The sequence below is a fragment of the Bombina bombina genome, chromosome 2, assembly GCF_027579735.1.
Source record: "Bombina bombina isolate aBomBom1 chromosome 2, aBomBom1.pri, whole genome shotgun sequence".
Classification (NCBI taxonomy): Eukaryota; Metazoa; Chordata; class Amphibia; order Anura; family Bombinatoridae; genus Bombina; species Bombina bombina.
Genome location: NC_069500.1, coordinates 345050289 through 345074048, shown reverse-complemented (window position 1 = coordinate 345074048; position 23760 = coordinate 345050289). Strand labels below are relative to the sequence as shown.

Here is a 23760-nt window from a genome sequence, read left to right as displayed (position 1 = left end):
TGAAAATAGGAGTAATTAACCTTTGTCTTTATTTTGGTAATAGAAATGTCTCAAATATTTTTCTATTTCACAATAGTTGTCCCCCCCCCCCCATTAATTAAAGGTGGGCAAACATTTCAGCACCTTTGTTAAAAACAGAAAATGCTGGGCACATTTGTTTGGTCTAAACACATTTTTTTAAATATGTGAGGAACTTGGAACATTTGTATTTGCAGAATAAAAAAGTGAATAACTATCAAATGTAATATTTAGATATCACATGTAACCATGGGTGTCTTGTTGGGGGGATTTTTTCACATTACATCTAAGTATAAACACTCACTTTAAAGGGATACTAAACCCTTGCTTTAAAGGGATACTAAACCCAAAGTTTTTCTTTAATGATTGAGATAGAGCATGTAATTTTAAGCAACTTTTTAATTTACTCTTATTATAAATATGTTCTTCGTTCTTTTGCTATCTTTATTTAAAAAGCAAGAATGTAAAGTATAGGAGCCGGCCCATTTTTGATTAAGAACATGGGTTATGCTTGCTTATTGGTGGGTAAATGTAACCACCAATAAGCAAGCACTTTACATGGTGCTGAACCTAAAACGGGCTGGCTCCTAAGCTTTACATTCCTGCTTTTTAAATAAAGATAGCAAGAGAACAAAGAAAAATGGATAATATGAGTAAATTAAAAAGTTGCTTAAAATTACATGCTCTATCTGAATCATGAAAGAAAAAATGTGGGTTTAGTGTCCCTTTAAATGACGATTAGGTACCATATTTAAAATGATGTACAGCTCATGCATACAACCAGAAACTCTACCCTGAATTTCATGTTGCCAAGGAATGTAATGTTTAAATATATGAATATTACTATTTGAATGTTGGTTCTCATAGACTTCAATGTAAATCTATTCAAATCAATATTAAAAACTAATATCTGAATGTTAAAACATGTGTATGGAATAAAATGTCAAGGGAGCGTTTGGTCCGGTTTTCCCCATTCACCAATCATACAGCATTCATTATAATCTAATGACATCGTTCCTTAACCCAGGGGTCAGCAACCTTGGCACCCCAGATGTTTTTGAACTACATTTCCCATGATGCTCAGACACACTTTAGACTGGCTACGTATCATGGTAAAAGTAGTTCCAAAACATCTGGGGTGCCAAGGTTGCTGACTCCTGCCTTAACCCATTGGCTGTCAGAGAGGATTTCCTGGTGAAATTATTCTATATTATCCTACATACTCTTCTGATTTTGCCTCTGGATGTTCAGCAATTAGCATTATAGATTTTCCCCTGTGTTAATACACAGCAGTTTGCCAGGCTACTGGAACGTGTACCCTTATGCATTACTGAAAACATGTTGAGAACTGTTGTGTTGATCCTGGCTATCACATCATTAGCTGCCTCTCTAGTTTAGTCTTTTCCATGTTATTCTATGGAGCCTGCTGACAAAAGCTCACATACCTCTCAATTTACTAGCGAGTAGGCTCCAGGGAATAACTAAGGGAGATTCCAGAGAAACGTTATCTTTGTATGACATCACAATAAAACTTCACATTTTATAAGGGGGAATATTTCTAAAAGAGGTGACAGAAACTGTGCAGGAAAAACCACAGAAATAAGCAGATAAAAAACAGTACAAACATGTTATGGTTGGTTTTTCAGTCAAATAACAAGTTTGTATAAATGGTGGAATTCTACAGCACATTTATTGGCACTTATTAGTCATGATTTTTTTAAAAAACAAAACAAAAAAACATGGAACTACTGTTCATTTAAAGAGCATATTTTAAATATTGGAGATTTTGTGGTATGTTTTAATCCTTAAAAACAGAGACGTTTAAACTATGGCCCCAGGGTCACATCTGGCCCTCCAATTTTATTGTTTAGCCCTGAGCACCACTGGGCATTAAATAGACATTAGTAATTTGTTATTTAAAAAGTAGTTGCACTCTTATTATTAGGTAACTAAGCATGAGTATTTGTAATAAATTAGGTCAGTTTAACTAGTACAGGTAGAAAACCCTTTATCCAAACGGCTTGGGACTGGAAAAGGTTTGGATTTCGGAATAGTTAATTTTTTGGAATATTTACCCATTTAAAATTGGATGGTTTCTAAAGGTAGTTTTATATAATTTGTAATACTTTTGTATACATATTACCATCGCAAAGATAGTACAGTACTGAAATCAGAAAGGTCATATGTGTTGTGTTACATTAATATAGACCATTATTTGCATTTAGAAACAAAAAAACAAAAAAAAAATTCAAAGACACAGGCAGAGAAGATTGTGACTTACAGGTTGGAAAAAATAATTTTTGATTATTTTATTTAAAAAAATATTTATATATATTAATTAAAAAGTTTGGATTTCAGAACAAGTTTGGATTTTGGAATTTTGGGGATTTGCACCTGTATATAGAGTTAAATTAATTATTAGTAACTAATGTGATTATAAACTCATTTTCTTATGAGGCATTATCGATCACATAAATGTAAGTATAATGTATTGTGGACCCCGGCCAATACCGTAATTAGTGATCGGCTCTTATACAAAAAACAATTTGAGCGCTAATGCTTTAAATAAACAAATGCTGCTCAAAACATTTTTTTCTACAAAAGCCTTAAAGTTGATTGGAATTGTGTAGATAAATAATTTGATTAAAACAAAATATCTGAAACACCTGTAAGTGGAGCCTATTCTCTAACTCTGAAGAGAGCGAGCTAATTCAGGCCATTAAAGGACATTCTACAATAAAAATAATATACACTATTTCATCAGAAAATGGAGCCAGCATACATGTGTATAACAGTAATAGGCCAAATCCTCACCTGGAGCAGAATTTTGCAATTTAACTCCTTCAAAAAAGTTTAATACATAGTAAAGGAGGACAATTTGATTTAAAATAAAATGCTCTTAATGAAATAGAGAATCTTATTTGTAAACTAGAATATTCCTTTAAATGATGTTAAACACCCAGATGCTTAGTATGGTCACCGGAATCATTTTATGATAATTAATATTAGAAGTTTAAAATGGCACACACACTTTTTTCCCTTCGTATAACATGGCACTGTAGGCTCCACCCACATGTTTTACATGCAGATAAAATGCTTTTACATACATGTATGTTTCACATGATCTTTTAAACATGTGACAGAAAAACATAGACATTAGTGTCCCGTTAAACATGACGTTAAAACCATGTCAAATTAAGCATAACTTATAAAGTATACTTTTTGCTCTTTATAAATGAACATAATTGCCTTAGACATTCAATTCCTATGAGATTAGTGCACTTAATCAGTGGGCAGAGCCCTGCAGTTATCTAGCCAGTGTTTAAGCATTTCTAAGTAAAGCCAGCTGTTTCACCCACGTACAGCGCTGAAATTCCACAGGTAAACACAGTGCAGCAGTTTGTCAGACAATCATTTTCATTTTACAAAACTACATTTCATGGACATAGAAGCAAATGTGTTTTTTGCATTCTCACTTTAAAATAAGGGCTTTTAGACTAAATTTTAAGTTGAATAGCTTGTATGTGGCCTTGTTTTTATGTATCTAAGTACAGCAATATAAGCTGACCAGGATCTGGACATTCTATATAATACTCTGTATTCATTTAATGCATATGTTTTCAAGCACAGCCTTGTGCACTGTATTTACTATTCTATTTCATGGTTGGACATACTCCTTCAGCATGGATTCCAAGTATGTCTGCCAAACAATGAAAGTTGCACCCACTGCACATGCCAGATGGTTCGTCTACCTTCTGGGAGTGGAGGGGTTAGTTCATATATGGTTTACATTTTGTAAACATTCACAACAGAAGATAACTTAACCCTTTTACTGCTTCAGAGGCCTGAACGGGCCTGCAAGCCAGCATAAAGCAAGGCCTTTTAACAGGCCAAATATGTTTTACACCCCCCATTGGGTGTTATTCTAACCCATACTTACTACATACAGAAGAAGACTAAAAATAATATTAATAATAACAATAATACATTCTTGGTTTGATCGGCTGGTGCTTGTCATGTAGAAAAGAAAAAAAATATCAGTTCAATATTTACAAAACACTGCCACATTGTCATAGGGGAGTGTAGGGGTTGTCTATAGCTCTCATATGATTCCTGGATGGGGAGTCCATTTCATAGTCCGATTCCCTGTGGCTACTTGAAGGGGCATCGCTAGGTTCCCTCATAAAACTTCTGCTCAGTTCCTCAGGCGATGGCACAAAGTGGAAAATTTGCTCAGAGTAGGAACTGTGGTGAATATCCTCTGAATACTGGGGTCGCAGTGGACCAGGAGATGGAAAATGAGAAACGCTGCGCTCTGAGCTCCAGCGCTCTATCGGCATTGGTACAAGTAATGTGTTGATGGATGTGCTCTGTTCTGTGGAGGGGAAACATAAAATGTATTACCTTATCCCTAGTAACATTTGTATATTAGGCCCAAGGCTAATGAACAAAACACACATTTAAAGACAAGCTGCAACTTGTCCTTCCAATAATAGCCTAATTCCTGACTATTTCCCAATGACTAGCTGTATTTTTTAAAACCAAAACTTTTTTGCTTTCAAATAGAGTATTTTGGACAAATCGAGTGTGTTCTGAGAATAAAAAAGCCTGCTTACTAATTCCTCTTTTTTTATAACCCCCCCCCAAAAAAAAACAGAATGCGAAAAACATTCCAGCTTTAGGTCAATGCATCAATTCAGCCAGTGGAGCAGCTGTATTTTGAAACAAGCAATGAGCAGCTGGGAACTAAATATAACGCTGCTCTTGTACTATAATAGATGCTGTGTGACTGTCCTGAGCAAACCTTATGAAGTATGTTTTGCTTTTATTGGTTAATTTGCAGATGCATCAGAACCAGAGAATGCTTCCCCTATTTATTTCAGGCATTATGGTTCTACGCTATGACTGTACTAACAAAAAGAGATTCTGGGATAAAGTATCAACAAAATCACTCAGAAGAAAAGCTTTGATTTATTACACCTGGAAAAAAAATGGAGATATTACCTCAGAACAAAGCTCCTTTTTAAAATGAAATATCACTGTTTTAATAGAATAAAAAGTAAACTGCACACTTACATTATATGGGGCATTTGTTCATAGGTGTTTAAGATTGAAATCACTCAAATAACATAAAACATTGTTTTATTTAGAATAGAGAATTGCTATTGTGACGTTTGATTAAAATAAAATGTTGCTATGTAGGTAATACTTTTATAGCATCACAATTTTCGCACTATGCTCACTGTTACTACAATCGTTATGTAATCCCAGATTACCTCAGCAGATAAGCAGGTACAGGCCAAAATAGGAACCTGGATTCAGATAGAGCATGCAGTTTTAAACAACTTTCTTATTTACTACTATTAACACATTGTCTTTGTTCTCTTGGTATCTTTTGTTGAAAAGCAGGGCATAAGCTCAAGAGCACGCATTTGTCTGGAGCACTATATGGCAGCAGTTTTGCAAGAATGTTATCCGTTTGCAAGAGCACTAGATGCCAGCGCTATTTCCTGCTATTTAGTGCTCCAGATGTCTACCTAGGTATCTCCTCAAAAAAGAATACTATGGGAATAAAGACAATTTGATAATAGAAGTAAATTGAAATTTTTTTTAAAATAGTATGCTCTGTATGAATGACATTTTTTTGGGGGTTTCATATTCCTTTAAGCTGCAATACAAATAGTACGTGCTACGTTAAGCTGCAATACAAATAGTACGTGCTACGTTAAGCTGCAATACAAATAGTACATGCTACGTTAAGCTGTAATACAAATAGTACGTGCTAAGTTAAGCTGTAATACAAATAGTACGTGCTACGTTAAGCTGCAATACAAATAGTACGTGCTACGTTAAGCTGCAATACAAATAGTACGTGCTACGTTAAGCTGTAATACAAATAGTACGTGCTACGTTAAGCTGTAATACAAATAGTACGTGCTACGTTAAAACTTAGTATAAAACAGTCACAATGATCAAATCAAGCACAATTACTACTGAACGCTCTACTTTTAAAATGAATGATATAATGGCTAACAGAGAACTCAGTGACCTGGTTTTCTATATAATATTATATTTAATTGTTAAAAAAACAACAACATTATTGTTTTAATGTTTATTTTAGAATATCTCAGTAACAATATATATTTTTTTTTAAAAAAGTAACATTCCTATTCCCAAAGGCCCTGGTGCCAGTTCTCCTAGAAACTATAACAAGCTATATTTTCACACTAACAATAGAAGCCCTAAGTAAACAAAATGCTTTAATGATAACAAACTACCCTGGGTCTGAACAATCAAATCAAAGGAACTGGGCGAAACATTCTGTGGGAAAAAGGCAAAATGAGCAAATACATATTCTGTACAAACCATGAGGAGACATAGGGGCCTTACCTTGCGGATACACTGCAGACACAACATAGCTGGACAATTTGACATCGCACGCTGCACCACATTCCAGTGGTATTGGGTGTATTCGGAAGTAGTGAAGCATGTCAATCACGGACAGGAAACGCAGGTGCTGGACACGGCATTGACCTCTCTCTGTCAGTGTGAGACGTAAGTGCTAGAAAGAGGAGTGGCAAAATAGTCAACAATCGTGTGCACTGTAATTGTCTTACAGTTTTAATCAACATGAAATATTTGACTCTTTAATTAGGTGGCTTGTACCCTGAACACAGAGCACAGCAAGGAGACCTACTTTACAATACAATGCTAAAACAGCCCCCAACGATTTTGCACCATTTCTTGCTCTACCTTTTGATAATCTGGCCCTCAGCGAGTATAGCAGAATGTCACTCATCAGATTGTTATTTACAGTGTTTGGATAAACTTGGTATGTTGACAATTTGGTAAATAAAGCTAAAATCCAGTGACTTGTTCAAGGAATCTGCTCTTAAAGGGACATGACATTGTAGTTAGAAGCCCCTTAGAATGAGTACACGTAATTCCAGCAAACTTGTGAATAAATTAACAAAACAAAACATTCTCTAATAAAGTTTTTTTTGCTAGGAAACATTCTTTTTATCGCTTGCAAGGTCAGCTCATGCGTTTAGCTTTCTGAATAATGAAAGAAATATGTTGGGTTTCATGTCCCTTTAAGAAAGGGCTTAATGCACACATGTAGAGAACAATACACATAAGTAAGGTTAGCAAGAGTCTGTTCTTGGGGACAGGGAAATCAATGGAAATAAAAACCATAAATAAAGTTACCTAATTCACTGCAAAATGTATTTTAGATATGAAACTACAGTTCCATGCCGCTTACAATTTGTTTTTAACGTCCCTTTAAACACAGGCATTGCTGCTATCTTGACCTTGCAGCAGTTTACCAGATTGAGATATTTTAGACTGTAAAACCGTTCCCTCCTTTTTATTCACACAGTAGATTTACCTTTGCTCTGCCCTGGAAATTAAATGTAAGGACGTATTCCCCTCTACGTGTCTCACTTTGTCGCACGAGAAAGACACCATGACCCTCAACTCCCTGTGACTGGACCAGTTGAGCTGCTTTGATCCTTGAAATAGGCCCATGAAACCATGGATGGGGAGCCAGGAAATGGTCCGTTTTGTGGCAACACTGTTCTGGAGGCAGGAAAGTGGCAGCACCTGAGGAGAACAAACCAGAGGTCATAAATCCACACCCTGTAGCCGACATGACCCTTCTATGTTATAGCCAGGGCCTATGTTAGTGCACATATTACATTTAATGTCCAGTCATGTATGTACATATAGAAAAAACACATTTATTTTAAATATTGCTGAGGCAAACTGTAAACCTGAATCATACAGCAAAACGTTTTGCTTAAACTAGGAATTTTAGGGGACAAATTAGGATTTTTTTTCTCATTCAGAGTGATAGCACATGCAGCAGGAGACAATTCATGACTGCTGGGTTTAATAGCACCCACCACTTGCTTTCAAAATGAACATTTACTTGGAAGCACCTCATCTCCACATCCGGTTTAGCCAAACGGAGAATAGTGCAAATGAGAGCCAACCATGGGAAGCAAATCTACTCAGACCCAGGGAAAAAGATACAGGTCCTCCAAATCCCCAAATCATTATTCTAGTTCCAAACTTTTTAATTAATATTTATATATATATACATATATATATATATATATATATATATATATGGAAATCAGGAGACAGCACTCACTGGTCTTGACAATACAGGATTTATTCAGTGACGTTTCGGGGGAATACACCCCTTCATCAGACCATCAGGGTCTGATGAAGGGGTGTATTCCCCGAAACGTCACTGAATAAATCCAGTATTGTCAAGACCAGTGAGTGCTGTCTCCTGATTTCCATATTCTAGCACCCTGGCATTTGGAACTAAAGTGTTAGTGAGAGTGCACCTGCCAATACCTGCTGTATATATATATATATATATTTAAAATAAAATGATAAAAAACTTCTATTTTCCCTGCCTGTAACTCACAATCTTCTCTGCCTTTGGTTTAATTTTCTAAGAGGCAAATAATAGTCCATGAAAGCAGTGCAGCACTTTCCTAAATGATTTTAAGCTTCAGTTCTGTATATGAACACAGCCTGTGTCCAAAGGCCTATGGCATTCGAGTGGTCAGTATGTGCTGAGAACTGCAAATTCAATTACAGTCTATAATTAGATTAGTAGGACATATTAGTGATCACCCATTGGTGTATGACAAAATAATGTCTTCAGGAATAATTACCTCATTATTTATATGAAAGAGCAAGACGTTAAAATGTTCTAGAGCTCAATAGTAATTTAAGGACCAGTGGGAAATAAGCAGCAGATACCTCATTATAAAGAAAAAAAAGTTTGCTGTGAAGACAACAAAGGTGGGTCGTTTAGTGCTAATAGATTCACTGCACTGTGTGTTATAGTATGACCCACGGAGGAGAGAAACAGAGGGGTCCGAAGTATTAAGGCTGATTGACACTAACTGGCCCTTGCAGTTCCTATGTATGGAACAGGGAGTGGTCAGAGTTAAGTCTCAATGGTAGAAACTGATATGGTTTAATAGTACAGAATGTAGTAGAACTGCAGAAGGGGAAGCCTTCTCCAAACAGAAAGTAAAAAAATGGAGGGAGAGAAGCAGGCAGGGACTAGTAGGGACTTTAAATTCAATGTTCTGTTTGCAGATTCTGCCTTACTATTAACCCACTGTAGTATGCAACTGATCCTATGAACAATAATGTAAAGCATTTACCTTTCTCATCATGTCTTGCAAGTCTCCCCCAGCCACCCCCAAGCTGACATCAGCAGGCGGTACAGAAATGTACTGGGTACTGCACATGCTTTTAGTCAGAATATTATGCCTGGCTTCTACAGATAGACATGTTGAGAGCATGCACAACGCTTGGTAAATAAAGGTGGTGGTGCAGCTGACGCAAGTCAGAAAAAACCCCCAAAATGTATGCTTACCTGAAAAATGTCTTTCTTTCTGGACATGGAGAGTCCACAACGTCATTCCAATTACTAGTAGGATATTCAATTCCTGGCCAGCAGGAGGAGGCAAAGAGCACCCCAGCAAAGCTGTTAAGTGTAACTGCCTTACCCATAACTCCCAGTCATTCAGCCGAAGGAAATGGAAAAAGAAGAAACACAGGGGTGAAAAGGTGCCTGTGCCAAATTATAATTAAAAGAGGGCGGGGTCGTATACGCTCTATGTCCGGAAATAAATAAGTTTATCAGGTAAGCATACATTTTGTTTTCTTTCCTAAGACAAGGAGAGTCCACAACGTCATTTCAATTACTAGTGGGAACCAATACCCAAGCTACAGGACATGGAATGAACAGGGAGGGAGAAAAAGGCAGGAGGACCTAAACAGAAGTCACCACCGCTTGAAGAACCTTTCTCCCAAAAGAAGCCTCAGCCGAGGCAAAAGTATCAAATTTGTAGAATTTGGAAAAAAGTATGCAAAGAGGACCATGTTTGCCGCCTTGCAAATCTGTTCCACAGAAGCTTCATTTTTGAAAGCCCAAGACCAGGAGACAGCCCTAGTGGAATGAGCCGTAATTCTCTCAGGAGGCTGCTGTCCAGCAGTGTCATAAGCCAAACGAATCAAACTTCTCAACCAGAGAGACAGAGCTTTCCAGAGCTTTCCTTTACGCTTTCCAGAGAAAACCACAAACAGGGCAGAAGATTGACGAAAATCTTTAGTAGCTTGAAAGTAAAAATTTAGAGCCCGCACAACATCCAAGTTATGCAAAAGACGTTCATTATGAGAAAAAGGATTAGGACAAAAAGAAGGAACAACAATTTCCTGATTAATGTTTCGATCCAATACCACCTTAGGGAGAAACCCCAACTTAGTACGAAGGATCGCCTTATCAGCATGAAAAATAAGGTAGGGGGAATCACACTGCAGAGCTGAAAGCTCAGACACTCGGCAAGAGGAAGAAATGGCAACAAGAAACAAAACTTTCCACAATAAAAGTTTTATATCAACAACATGCATTGGCTGAAACGGAGCCTGCTGCAAAACTTTAAGAACAAAATTAAGGCTCCATGGAGGAGCAACAGGTTTAAACACAGGCCTGAATCTAACCAGGGCCTGTACAAAGACTTGAACATCTGGTAGATCTGCCAGACGTTTGTGCAAAAGGATAGATAACGCTGAAATCTGACCCTTTAGAGAACTAACCGATAAATCCTTATCCAGTCCATCCTGAAGAAAAGATAAAATCCGGGGAATCCTCACCTAGCTCCAGGAGAATCCCTTAGATGTGCATCAATAAAGATATTTACGCCAAGGCAGAAGGAGCTGAGGTCCGTTAATTCATGGTTAAAAACAAAATTTATGCTTACCTGATAAATTTCTTTCTTTTGCGATGTACCGAGTACACGGATTCATCCTTACTTGTGGGATATAATCCTTCCTAAAAGGAAGTGGCAAAGAGAGCACCACAGCAGAGCTGTCTATATAGCTCCCCCCTTAACTCCACCCCCCAGTCATTCGACCGAAGGCCAAGGAAGAAAAAGGAGAAACTATAAGGTGCAGAGGTGACTGAAGTTTTTAATAAAAAATACCATCTGTATTGAATAGACAGGGCGGGCCGTGGACTCAGTACATCGCAAAAACATAATTTATGCTTACCTGATAAATTTATTTCTCTTGTAGTGTAGTCAGTCCACGGGTCATCCATTTCTTATGGAATATATCTCTTCCTAACAGGAAGCTGCAAGAGGATCACCCAAGCAGAGCTGCTATATAGCTCCTCCCCTCACATGTCATATTCAGTCATTCGACCAAAGCAGACGAGAAAGGAGAAACCATAGGGTGCAGTGGTGACTGGAGTTTAATTAAAATTTAGATCTGCCTTAAAGACAGGGCGGGCCGTGGACTGACTACACTACAAGAGAAATAAATTTATCAGGTAAGCATAAATTATGTTTTCTCTTGTTAAGTGTAGTCAGTCCACGGGTCATCCATTACTTATGGAATACCAATACCAAAGCTAAAGTACACGGATGAAGGGAGGGACAAGGCAGGAACATTAAACAGAAGGAACCACTGCCTGAAGTACCTTTCTCCCAAAAATAGCCTCCGAAGAAGCAAAAGTGTCAAATTTGTAAAATTTTGAAAAGGTGTGAAGCGAAGACCAAGTCGCAGCCTTGCAAATCTGTTCAACAGAGGCCTCATTTTTAAAGGCCCAGGTGGAAGCCACAGCTCTAGTAGAATGAGCTGTAATCCTTTCAGGAGGCTGCTGTCCAGCAGTCTCATAGGCTAAACGTATTATGCTACGAAGCCAAAAAGAGAGAGAGGTAGCCGAAGCCTTTTGACCTCTTCTCTGTCCAGAGTAAACGACAAACAGGGAAGAAGTTTGACGAAAATCTTTAGTTGCCTGCAAATAGAACTTCAGGGCACGGACTACGTCCAGATTATGCAAAAGTCGTTCCTTCTTTGAAGAAGGGTTAGGACACAGTGATGGAACAACAATCTCTTGATTGATATTCCTGTTATTAACTACCTTAGGTAAGAACCCAGGTTTAGTACGCAGAACTACCTTGTCTGAATGAAAAATCAGATAAGGAGAATCACAATGTAAGGCAGATAACTCAGAGACTCTTCGAGCCGAGGAAATAGCCATCAAAAACAAAACCTTCCAGGATAACAGCTTGATATCAATGGAATGAAGGGGTTCAAATGGAACGCCTTGAAGAACATTAAGAACTAAGTTTAAGCTCCACGGCGGAGCAACAGTCTTAAACACAGGCTTAATCCTAGTTAAAGCCTGACAAAAAGCCTGAAAGTCTGGAACTTCAGCAGAAGAATAGACAGAGCAGAAATCTGTCACTTTAACGAACTAGCAGATAAGCCCTTTTCTAAACCCTCTTGTAGAAAGGACAATATCCTAGGAATCCTAACCTTACTCCATGAGTAACTCTTGGATTCGCACCAATATAAATATTTACGCCATATCTTATGGTAAATTTTTCTGGTAACAGGCTTCCTAGCCTGTATTAAGGTATCAATAACCGACTCCGAGAAGCCACGCTTTGATAGAATCAAGCGTTCAATCTCCATGCAGTCAGCCTCAGAGAAATTAGATTTGGATGGTTGAAAGGACCCTGAATTAGAAGGTCCTGTCTCAGAGGCAGAGACCACGGTGGACAGGACGACATGTCCACTAGGTCTGCATACCAGGTCCTGCGTGGCCACGCAGGCGCTATCAGAATCACCGAAGCTCTCTCCTGTTTGATCTTGGCAATCAAACGAGGAAGCATCGGGAATGGTAGAAACACATAAGCCATGTTGAAGACCCAAGGGGCTGTCAGAGCATCTATCAGCACCGCTCCTGGGTCCCTGGACCTGGATCCGTAACAAGGAAGCTTGGCGTTCTGACGAGACGCCATGAGATCCAGATCTGGTTTGCCCCAACGATGAATCAGTTGAGCAAAGACCTCCGGATGAAGTTCCCACTCCCCCGGATGAAAAGTCTGGCGACTTAGAAAATCCGCCTCCCAGTTCTCCACGCCTGGGATGTAAATCGCTGACAGGTGGCAAGAGTGAGACTCTGCCCAGCGAATTATCTTTGAGACTTCCAACATCGCTAGGGAACTTCTGGTTCCCCCTTGATGGTTGATGTAAGCCACAGTCGTGATGTTGTCCGACTGAAATCTGATGAACCTCAGAGTTGCTAACTGAGGCCAAGCTAGGAGAGCATTGAATATTGCTCTTAATTCCAGAATATTTATTGGGAGGAGTTTCTCCTCCTGAGTCCATAATCCCTGAGCTTTCAGGGAGTTCCAGACTGCGCCCCAGCCTAGAAGGCTGGCGTCTGTTGTTACAATCGTCCAATCTGGCCTGCGAAAGGTCATCCCCTTGGACAGATGTGGCCGAGAAAGCCACCATAGAAGAGAATCTCTGGTCTCTTGATCCAGATTTAGTAGGGGGGACAAATCTGAGTAATCCCCGTTCCACTGACTTAGCATGCACAATTGCAGCGGTCTGAGATGCAGGCGCGCAAATGGTACTATGTCCATTGCCGCTACCATTAAGCCGATTACTTCCATGCACTGAGCTACTGACGGGTGTGGAATGGAATGAAGGACACGGCAAGCATTTAGAAGTTTTAATAACCTGGCCTCTGTCAGGTAAATTTTCATCTCTACAGAATCTATAAGAGTCCCTAGAAAGGGAACTCTTGTAAGTGGTAATAGAGAACTCTTTTCCACGTTCACCTTCCACCCATGCGACCTCAGAAATGCCAGAACTATCTCTGTATGAGACTTGGCAGTTTGAAAACTTGACGCTTGTATCAGAATGTCGTCTAGGTACGGAGTCACCGCTATGCCTCGCGGTCTTAGTACCGCCAGAAGTGAGCCCAGAACTTTTGTAAAGATTCTTGGAGCCGTAGCTAATCCGAAGGGAAGAGCTACAAACTGGTAATGCCTGTCTAGGAAAGCAAATCTTAGGTACCGATAATGATCCTTGTGAATCGGTATGTGAAGGTAGGCATCTTTTAAGTCCACTGTGGTCATGTACTGACCCTCTTGGATCATGGGAAGGATGGTTCGAATAGTTTCCATTTTGAATGATGGAACTCTTAGAAATTTGTTTAGGATTTTTAAGTCCAAGATTGGTCTGAAGGTCCCCTCTTTCTTGGGAACCACAAATAGATTTGAATAGAATCCCTGCCCGTGTTCCGTCCGCGGAACTGGGTGGATCACCCCCATTAGTAAGAGGTCTTGTACACAGCGTAGAAACGCCTCTTTCTTTATTTGGTTTGCTGATAACCTTGAAAGATGAAATCTCCCTCGTGGAGGAGAAGTTTTGAAGTCCAGGAGATATCCCTGAGATATGATCTCCAACGCCCAGGGATCCTGGACATCTCTTGCCCAAGCCTGGGCGAAGAGAGAAAGTCTGCCCCCCACTAGATCCGTTTCCGGATAGGGGGCCCTCTCTTCATGCTGTCTTGGGGGCAGCAGCAGGTTTCTTGGCCTGCTTGCCCTTGTTCCAGGACTGGTTAACTTTCCAGCCCTGCCTGTAACGAGCAACAGCTCCTTCCCGTTTTGGAGCGGAGGAAGTTGATGCTGCTCCTGCCTTGAAGTTACGAAAGGCACGAAAATTAGACTGTTTGGCCTTTGATTTGGCCCTGTCCTGAGGTAGAGCATGGCCCTTACCTCCCGTAATGTCAGCTATAATTTCTTTCAAGCCGGGCCAAAATAAGGTCTGCCCTTTGAAAGGAATATTAAGCAATTTAGATTTAGAAGTCACGTCAGCTGACCAGGATTTAAGCCATAGCGCTCTGCGCGCTTGGATGGCGAATCCGGAGTTCTTAGCCGTAAGTTTGGTTAAATGTACGACGGCATCAGAAACAAATGCGTTAGCTAGCTTAAGTGCTTTAAGCTTGTTCATAATTTCATCCAATGGAGCTGTGCGAATGGCCTCTTCCAGAGACTCAAACCAGAATGCCGCCGCAGCAGTGACAGGCGCAATGCATGCAAGGGGCTGTAAGATAAAATCTTGTTGAACAAACATTTTCTTAAGGTAACCCTCTAATTTCTTATCCATTGGATCTGAAAAGGCACAACTATCCTCCACCGGGATAGTGGTAGGCTTAGCTAAAGTAGAAACTGCTCCCTCCACCTTAGGGACCGTCTGCCATAAGTCTCGTGTGGTGGCGTCTATAGGAAACATTTTCCTAAATATGGGAGGAGGGGAAAAAGGCACACCAGGTCTATCCCACTCCTTGCTAATAATCTCTGTAAGCCTTTTAGGTATAGGAAACACGTCAGTACATACCGGTACCGCATAGTATCTATCCAACCTACATAATTTTTCTGCAATTGCAACCGTGTTACAATCATTCAGAGCCGCTAATACCTCCCCTAGCAATATGCAGAGGTTCTCAAGCTTAAATTTAAAATTAGAAATCTCTGAATCCAGTCTCCCTGGATCAGATCCGTCACCCACAGAATGAAGCTCTCCGTCTTCACGTTCTGCAAACTGTGACGCAGTATCTGACATGGCTCTCACCTCATCCGCGCGCTCTGTCCTTAACCCAGAGCTATCGCGCTTGCCTCTTAATTCTGGCAATTTAGATAATACTTCTGTCATAACAGTAGCCATGTCTTGCAAAGTGATTTGTAAGGGCCTCCCTGATGTACTTGGCGCCACAAAATCACGCACCTCCTGAGCGGGAGGCGAAGGTACTGACACGTGAGGAGAGTTAGTCGGCATAACTTCCCCCTCGTTGTCTGGTGATAATTTCTTTACATGTAAAGATTGACTTTTATTTAAAGTAGCATCAATGCAATTAGTACACAAATTTCTATTGGGCTCCACATTGGCCTTTAAACATAGTGAACAAAGAGATTCATCTGTGTCAGACATGTTTAAACAGACTAGCAATGAGACTAGCAAGCTTGGAAATACTTTTCTAAATAAATTTACAAGCAATATAAAAAACGCTACTGTGCCTTTAAGAAGCACAAAAAGCTGTCACAGTTGAAATAACAATGAACCAAAATAGTTATAGCAACCAATTTTTCACAGTAAATGTATTAAGTTAGCAAAGGATTGCACCCACCAGCAAATGGATGATTAACCCCTTAATACCCAAAAACGGATAACAATTTAATAATTAACGTTTTTCTCACAGTCCAAACACACTGTCACAGGTCTGCTGTGACTGATTACCTCCCTCAAAATGAATTTTGAAGACCCCTGAGCTCTCTAGAGACGATCTGGATCATGGAGGATTAAGTAGACAGATTGTGACTGAATTTTTACTGCGCAAAAAAGCGCTAAAATAGGCCCCTCCCACTCATATTACAACAGTGGGGAAGCTCAGAAAACTGTTTCTATGCAGAAAACAAAGATGGCCATGTGGTAAAAATCATGCCCCAATAAGTTTTATCACCAAGTACCTCACAAAAAACGATTAACATGCCAGTAAACGTTTTAAACATACATTTGAAAAGTTATGAATTGTTATTAATAAGCCTGCTACCAGTCGCTTTTACTGCAGTTAAGGCTCATACATTATTTCAGTATTAACAGTATTTTCAGAGTCAATTCCATTCCTTAGAAAAATACATTCAGTGTACACACACTCATCAGCCTAATACCAGTCGCTATCACTGCATTTAAGGCTGAACTTACTTTACATTGGTATCAGCAGTATTTTCTCAGTCAATTCCATTCCTCAGAAAAATAATTACTGCACATACCTCATTTGCAGGGGGGCCCTGCATGCTATTCCCCTTCTCTGAAGTTACCTCACTCCTCAGATGAGAACAGCCAGTGGATCTTAGTTACGTCTGCTAAGATCATAGAAAACGCAGGCAGATTCTTCTTCTAATGCTGCCTGAGAATAAACAGCACACTCCGGTGCCATTTAAAATAACAAACTTTTGATTGTAGAAATAAACTAAGTTAAAAAACACCACAGACCTCTCACAGCGACCTATCTTTAGTTAGGCTGCAAGAGAATGACTGAATATGACATGTGAGGGGAGGAGCTATATAGCAGCTCTGCTTGGGTGATCCTCTTGCAGCTTCCTGTTAGGAAGAGATATATTCCATAAGTAATGGATGACCCGTGGACTGACTACACTTAACAAGAGAAAGAAAGAAATTTATCAGGTAAGCATAAATTTTGTTTTCTTTTGCATGATGTACCTAGTCCACGGATTCATCCTTACTTGTGGGATACCAATACCAAAGCTTTAGGACATGGATGAAGGGAGGGACAAGACAGGAACCTAAACGGAAGGCACCACTGCTTGAAAAACCTTACTCCCAAAAATAGCCTCCGAAGAAGCAAAAGTATCAAATTTGTAAAATTTTGAAAAAGTATGGAGCGAAGACTAAGTCGCAGCCTTACAAATCTGTTCAACAGAATCATAATTTTTAAAAGCCCATGTGGAAGCTACCGCTCTAGTAGAATGAGCTGTAATCCTTTCAGGAGGCTGCTGTCCCGCAGTCTCATAAGCCAAACGGATGATGCTTTTCAGCCAAAAGGAAAGAGAAGTCGCCGTAGCCTTTTGACCCCTACGCTTTCCAGAATAGACAACAAACAAAGAAGATGTTTGACGAAAATCTTTGGTTGCCTGTAAATAAAATTTCAAAGCACGAACCACGTCCAAGTTGTGCAACAGACGTTCCTTCTTAGAAGATGGATTAGGACACAGAGAAGGAACAACAATTTCCTGATTGATATTCCTGTTAGTAACAACCTTAGGTAGGAACCCAGGCTTGGTACGCAAAACCACCTTATCAGCACGGAAAACAAAATAAGGCGAATCACATTGTAATGCAGAAAATTCAGAAACTCTTCGAGCTGAAGAGATAGCAACTAGGAACATAACCTTCCAAGATAAAAGCTTAATATCTATGGAATGCATGGGTTCAAACGGAACCCCCTGAAGAACTTTAAGAACTAAATTTAGACTCCATGGCGGAGCAACAGGTTTAAACACAGGCTTAATTCTAGCTAAAGCCTGACAAAAAGCCAGAACGTCTGGAACATCTGCCAGACGCTTATGCAACAGAATAGACAGAGCAGATATCTGTCCTTTTAGGGAACTAGCTGACAATCCTTTCTCCAATCCTTCTTGGAGAAAAGACAAAATCCTAGGAATCCTGATTTTACTCCAGGAGTAGCCTTTGGATTCGCACCAAAAAAGATATTTACACCATATCTTATGATAGATTTTCCTGGTAACAGGCTTTCGAGCCTGAATCAAGGTATCTATGACCGACTCAGAGAAACTTCACTTTGAAAGAATCAAGCGTTCAATCTCCAAGCAGTCAGTTGCAGAGAAATTAGATTTGGATGCTTGAATGGACCTTGAATGAGAAGGTCCCGTCTCAGTGGCAGAGCCCATGGTGGCAGAGATGACATGTCCACCAGGTCTGCATACCAAGTCCTGCGTAGCCATGCAGGAGCTATCAAGATAACCGAAGCTCTCTCCTGTTTGATTCTGGCAATCAAACGAGGAAGGAGAGGAAATGGTGGAAACACATAAGCCAGGTTGAACGACCAGGGTACTGCTACAGCATCTATCAGTACAGCCTGAGGATCCCTTGACCTGGATCCGTAACAAGGAAGTTTGGCGTTCTGACGAGACGCCATCAGATCCAATTCTGGTGTGCCCCATAGCCGAACCAGTTGAGCAAACACCTCCGGATGGAGTTCCCACTCCCCCAGGATGAAAAGTCTGACGACTTAGAAAATCTGCCTCCCAGTTCTCTACTCCTGGGATATAGATCGCTGACAGATGGCAAGAGTGAGCCTCTGCCCATCGGATTATCCTTGAGACCTCTATTATCGCTAAGGAGCTCTTTGTTCCGCCCTGATGATTGATATAAGCCACAGTCGTGATGTTGACCGATTGAAACCTGATGAATCTGGCCGAAGCCAGCTGAGGCCATGCCTGGAGAGCATTGAATATCGCTCTTAATTCCAGAATATTTATTGGTAGGAGAGCCTCCTCCCAAGTCCACAAACCCTGTGCTTTCATGGAATTCCAGACTGCACCCCAGCCCAGAAGGCTGACGTCTGTCATCACTATAACCCAATCTGGCCTGCGGAAACACATTCCCTGGGACAGATAATCCTGTGACAACCACCAAAGAAGAGAGTCTCTGGTCTCATGATCCAGATTTATCTGAGGAGATAAATCCACATAATCCCCATTCCACTGATTGAGCATGCATAGTTGCAGTTGTCTGAGATGCAAGCGAGCAAACGGAACTATGTCCATTGCCGCTACCATTAGACCGATTACCTCCATACACTGAGCCACTGACGGCCGAGGAATGGAATGAAGAGCTCGGCAGGTGGACAAAATCTTTGATTTCCTGACCTCCGTCAGAAATATTTACATGTCCACTGAGTCTATCAGAGTCCCTAGAAATGAAACTCTTGTGAGGGGGGAATGAGAACGTTCACCTTCCACCCGTGAGATCTTAGAAGGCCAACACTAAGTCCGTGTGAGACTTGGCTTGTTGGAAAGTCGACGCTTGAATTAGAATGTCGTCTAGATAAGGCGCCACTGCTATGCCCTGTGGCCTTAGAACCGCCAGAAGGGACCCTAGCACTTTTGTGAAGATTTGTGGCGCCGTGGCCAATCCGAAAGGAAGAGCCACAAACTGATAATGCTTGTCCAGAAAGGCGAACCTGAGGAACTGGTGATGATCTTTGTGGATAGGAATGTGTAGATACGCATCCTTTAAGTCCACGGTGGTCATATATTGACCCTCCTGGATCAATGGTAAGATAGTCCGAATGGTCTCCATCTTGAAAGATGGGACTCTTAGGAATTGGTTTAGGATCTTGAGATCTAGAATTGGTCTGAAAGTTCCCTCTTTTTTGGGAACCACAAACAGATTGGAGTAGAACCCTTGCCCCTGCTCTGCTTTTGGAACTGGGCAGATCACTCCTTTTTATCGGGTTTACAGACAATTGAGAAAGATGGAACCTCCCCCTTGGAGGAGAATCCTTGAAATCTAGAAGGTATCCCTGGGTTACAATTTCTACTGCCCAGGAATCCTGAACGTCTCTTGCCCAGGCCTGAGCAAAGAGAGAGAGTCTGCCTCTTACTAGATCCGGTCCCGGATCGGGGGCTACCCCTTCATGCTGACTTAGTGGCAGCAGCAGGCTTTTTGGCCTGTTTACCCTTGCTCCAAGCCTGATTAGGTCTCCAGGTTGGCTTGGATTGAGCAAAGTTCCCCTCCTGCTTTGCAACAGAGGAAGAGGAATTGGGACCACTCTTGAAGTTTCGAAAGGAACAAAAATTATTTAGTTTGGTCCTTGTCTTATTTGACTTATCTTGAGGGAGGGCATGACCCTTCCCTCCAGTAATTTCTGAAATGATCTCTTTCAATGCAGGCCCGAATAGGGTCTTACCTTTGAAAGGGATCGACAAAAGCTTAGATTTAGATGACACATCAGCTGACCAGGACTTAAGCCATAACGCTCTACGCGCTAAAATGGCAAAACCTGAATTCTTTGCCGCTAACTTAGCAAGATGAAAAGCGGCGTCTGTAATAAAAGAATTAGCTAACTTAAGAGCCTTAATTCTGTCCAGAATATCATCTAGTGGGGTCTCCATCTGAAGAGCCTCTTCTAGAGCCTCAAACCAAAAGGCAGCTGCAGTGGTTACAGGAACAATGCACGCTATAGGTTGAAGAAGAAAACCTTGATGAACAAAAATTTTCTTTAGGAGACCCTCTAATTTTTTATCCATAGGATCAATGAAAGCACAACTGTCTTCAATAGGTATAGTTGTACGCTTAGCCAGAGTAGAAATAGCTCCCTCCACCTTAGGGACCGTCTGCCATGAGTCCTTTATGGTGTCAGATATGGGAAACATTTTCTTAAAAACAGGAGGGGGAGCGAACGGAATACCTGGTCTATCCCACTCCTTAGTAACAATGTCCGAAATCCTCTTAGGGACCGGAAAAACATCAGTGTAAACAGGAACCTCTAAATATTTGTCCATTTTACACAATTTCTCTGGAACTACAATAGGGTCACAATCATCCAGAGTCGCTAAAACCTCCCTGAGCAATAGGCGGAGGTGCTCTAGCTTAAATTTAAATGCCGTCATATCTGAATCTGTCTGAGGTAACATCTTTCCTGAATCAGAAATCTCTCCCTCAGATAGCAAATCCCTCATCCCTACCTCAGAACATTGTGAGGGAATATCGGATACGGATACTAGAGCGTCAGAAGGCTCAGCATTTGATCTTAACCCAGAGCTACTGCGCTTCCCTTGCAACCCTGGCAGCTTAGATAAAACCTCTGTGAGGGTAGTATTCATAACTGAAGCCATATCTTGCAAGGTAAAAGAATTAGATGCACTAGAAGTACTTGGCGTCGCTTGTGCGGGCGTTACTGGTTGTGACACTTGGGGAGAACTAGATGGCAAAACCTGATTTCCTTCTGTATGAGAATCATCTAATGCCAAACTTTTATAAGTCAAAATATGCTGTTTGCAATTTATAGACATATCAGTACAAGTGGGACACATTCTAAGAGGGGGTTCCACAATGGCTTCTAAACAAATTGAGCAATGAGTTTCCTCAATGTAAGACATGTTTAACAGGCTAGTAATGAGGCAAGCAAGCTTGGAAAACACTTTATTTAATGGAAAAAAAAAACACAATTTGCAAAAACGGTACTGTGCCTTTAAGAGAAAAAAAGGCATACACAAACTGCAAAACAGGTTAAAATTGCTTCAAATTTTCCGAAATTTTAACAGTGTACCCACTAAGCTTTAGAAGGATTGCACCACAAGTAAATAAGCAATAACCCCCAAATGAAAAAAACGGATTGATAAATGTCTAAAACCGGTTTAAACCCCTATTAGCACCTTGCCACAGCAATGCTGTGGCCCTACCTGCCCTTAGGGAATGATAATATGAGGTTAAAAGCTTCGATTAGGCCCTCAGAAGAATATCAGGACCTCTGGAGAAGTTGCTTGCTGCTTGACTGTATAACTAAATGCGCAACTGAGGTGCGAAAATAGGCCCCGCCCACCGCACTCGATGTTGCTGGGGCCTACACAAATCTAACAAACCTTGTCTGAAAGCCATGTGGGTTATAACAACCCCAAATAAGCCAAATGAATACTCAAGTAAATGTCCCATCAAAATAAAAAGCATTACTCCCAGAACACAAACGTTTGTCCCAATCTCTCATACACAAACTGAGTACCCAAAAAATTAGCCCTTTATGCAAGCTAGTAAAGCCTCTTATAACACTAGGATTACTGCTTACCCTTCCCCTAATGGTGATACTGTCAGCCTTTCTGAGTTAACACAGTCTCTGCAGAAAATATGACTGACCATACCTCATTGCTGTATAGCAAGAAACTGTTCCTCACACTGAAGTTTTCCTGTACTCCTCAGCTTCTGTGGGAACAGCAGTGGACCTTTGTTACAAATGCTAATATCATAATCCTCTAGGCAGAAATCTTCATCTATGTCCTGCCTGAGAGTAAATAGTACAACACCGGTACCATTTAAAAATAACAAACTCTTGATTGTAGATAAAATAAAACTAACAGCTTAACACCTCTTTCACTTTACCTTTCCTGCTTAGAGCCAGCAAAGAGAATGACTGGGTGGTGGAGTTAAGGGGGGAGCTATATAGACAGCTCTGCTGTGGTGCTCTCTTTGCCACTTCCTGTTATCTCAAGGAAGGGATGACTTAAATGTCACATTAGAAAGTATGGCGGAAAGCACATGGAAATGAAATGTATGACAACAAATGCAAGAAGCATGACAGGTAAAATGGGGGAGCTGGAGCTCTTAGTTGCAGAAGAGGACTATGATGTTATCAGTATAACTGAAACTTGGTGGGATGATTCACATGAGTGGGCAATTAACTTAGAGGGGTATACTTTATTTAGGAGGGACAGGAATAATAAAAGGGGTGGAGGAATCTGCATGTATATTAAACCTAAACTTAAACCTACAATAATGGAAGATATTTATGATACAGGTGACAATGTAGAGACCCTTTGGGTTGAAATAAAGAGTGGGGGGGGGGGGGGATCATAAAAAAATATTACTTGGTACATGCTACAAGCCCCCCAACATTAGTGACCTGGAGGAAACTCAACTACTAATGCAAATAGGTAAGGCTGCTAATAACAGTGCTGTAATTATGGGGGGATTTTAACAACCCTGATATATTACCTGGGCCAATGAAACTAGTAATTCAGCTAAGGGGGATAGATTTTTAAATGTTCTTAGGGATAACTTCTTGTCACAATTAATAGAGGAGCCAACTAGGAGTAAAGCTATTTTGGATTTAGTGTTATCAAACAATACAGATATAATATCAAACATAGAAGTCAAAGAACATTTGGGTAACAGTGATCATAACATGGTCACATTTGAAATCTCTTTTCATAAGCAGTGTCTTAAAGGTTTAACTAAGACTTTTAATTTTAAGAAAGCAAAATTCAACGATTTAAGTAAATCATTAAATAACATAAATTGGGACAAAGTATTCTCTAATAAAAATACAGAGGATAAATGGATAACATTTAAAACGTTGTTAAATAAATATACATATCAACAAATACCATATGGTTATATAAAAAAAAAATCCAAGCCAATGTGGCTAAATAAAAATGTGTTAAGAGAAATTAGGAAAAAACGTAGGGCATTAAAATTATTCAAAGAAAATAGTACAGACGCAACATACCATATTTATAAGGAATATAACAAAGCATGCAAAAAAACAATCAAATTGCAATTCATTTTTAATTTTCAATTTTGGCT

General features: G+C 40.2%; 1 protein-coding gene across 3 annotated transcripts in view; it reads right to left on the bottom strand.

Moving 5' to 3' along the window:
• Nucleotides 1–1686: 1686 nt before the first annotated feature.
• SH2B3 (SH2B adaptor protein 3) overlaps nucleotides 1687–23760 on the bottom strand; it is a 604759-nt gene continuing 582685 nt past the window's right edge. For all 3 annotated transcript variants that reach the window (XM_053701713.1, XM_053701712.1, XM_053701714.1), the window contains 3 exons: nucleotides 7409–7623; nucleotides 6409–6580; nucleotides 1687–4393 (listed from right to left, as the gene is read on the bottom strand). In XM_053701713.1, the coding sequence (XP_053557688.1) occupies nucleotides 4089–4393; nucleotides 6409–6580; nucleotides 7409–7623 (692 nt within the window). In that variant the 3' untranslated portion in view covers nucleotides 1687–4088. The remainder of the gene's footprint in view (nucleotides 4394–6408; nucleotides 6581–7408; nucleotides 7624–23760) is intronic.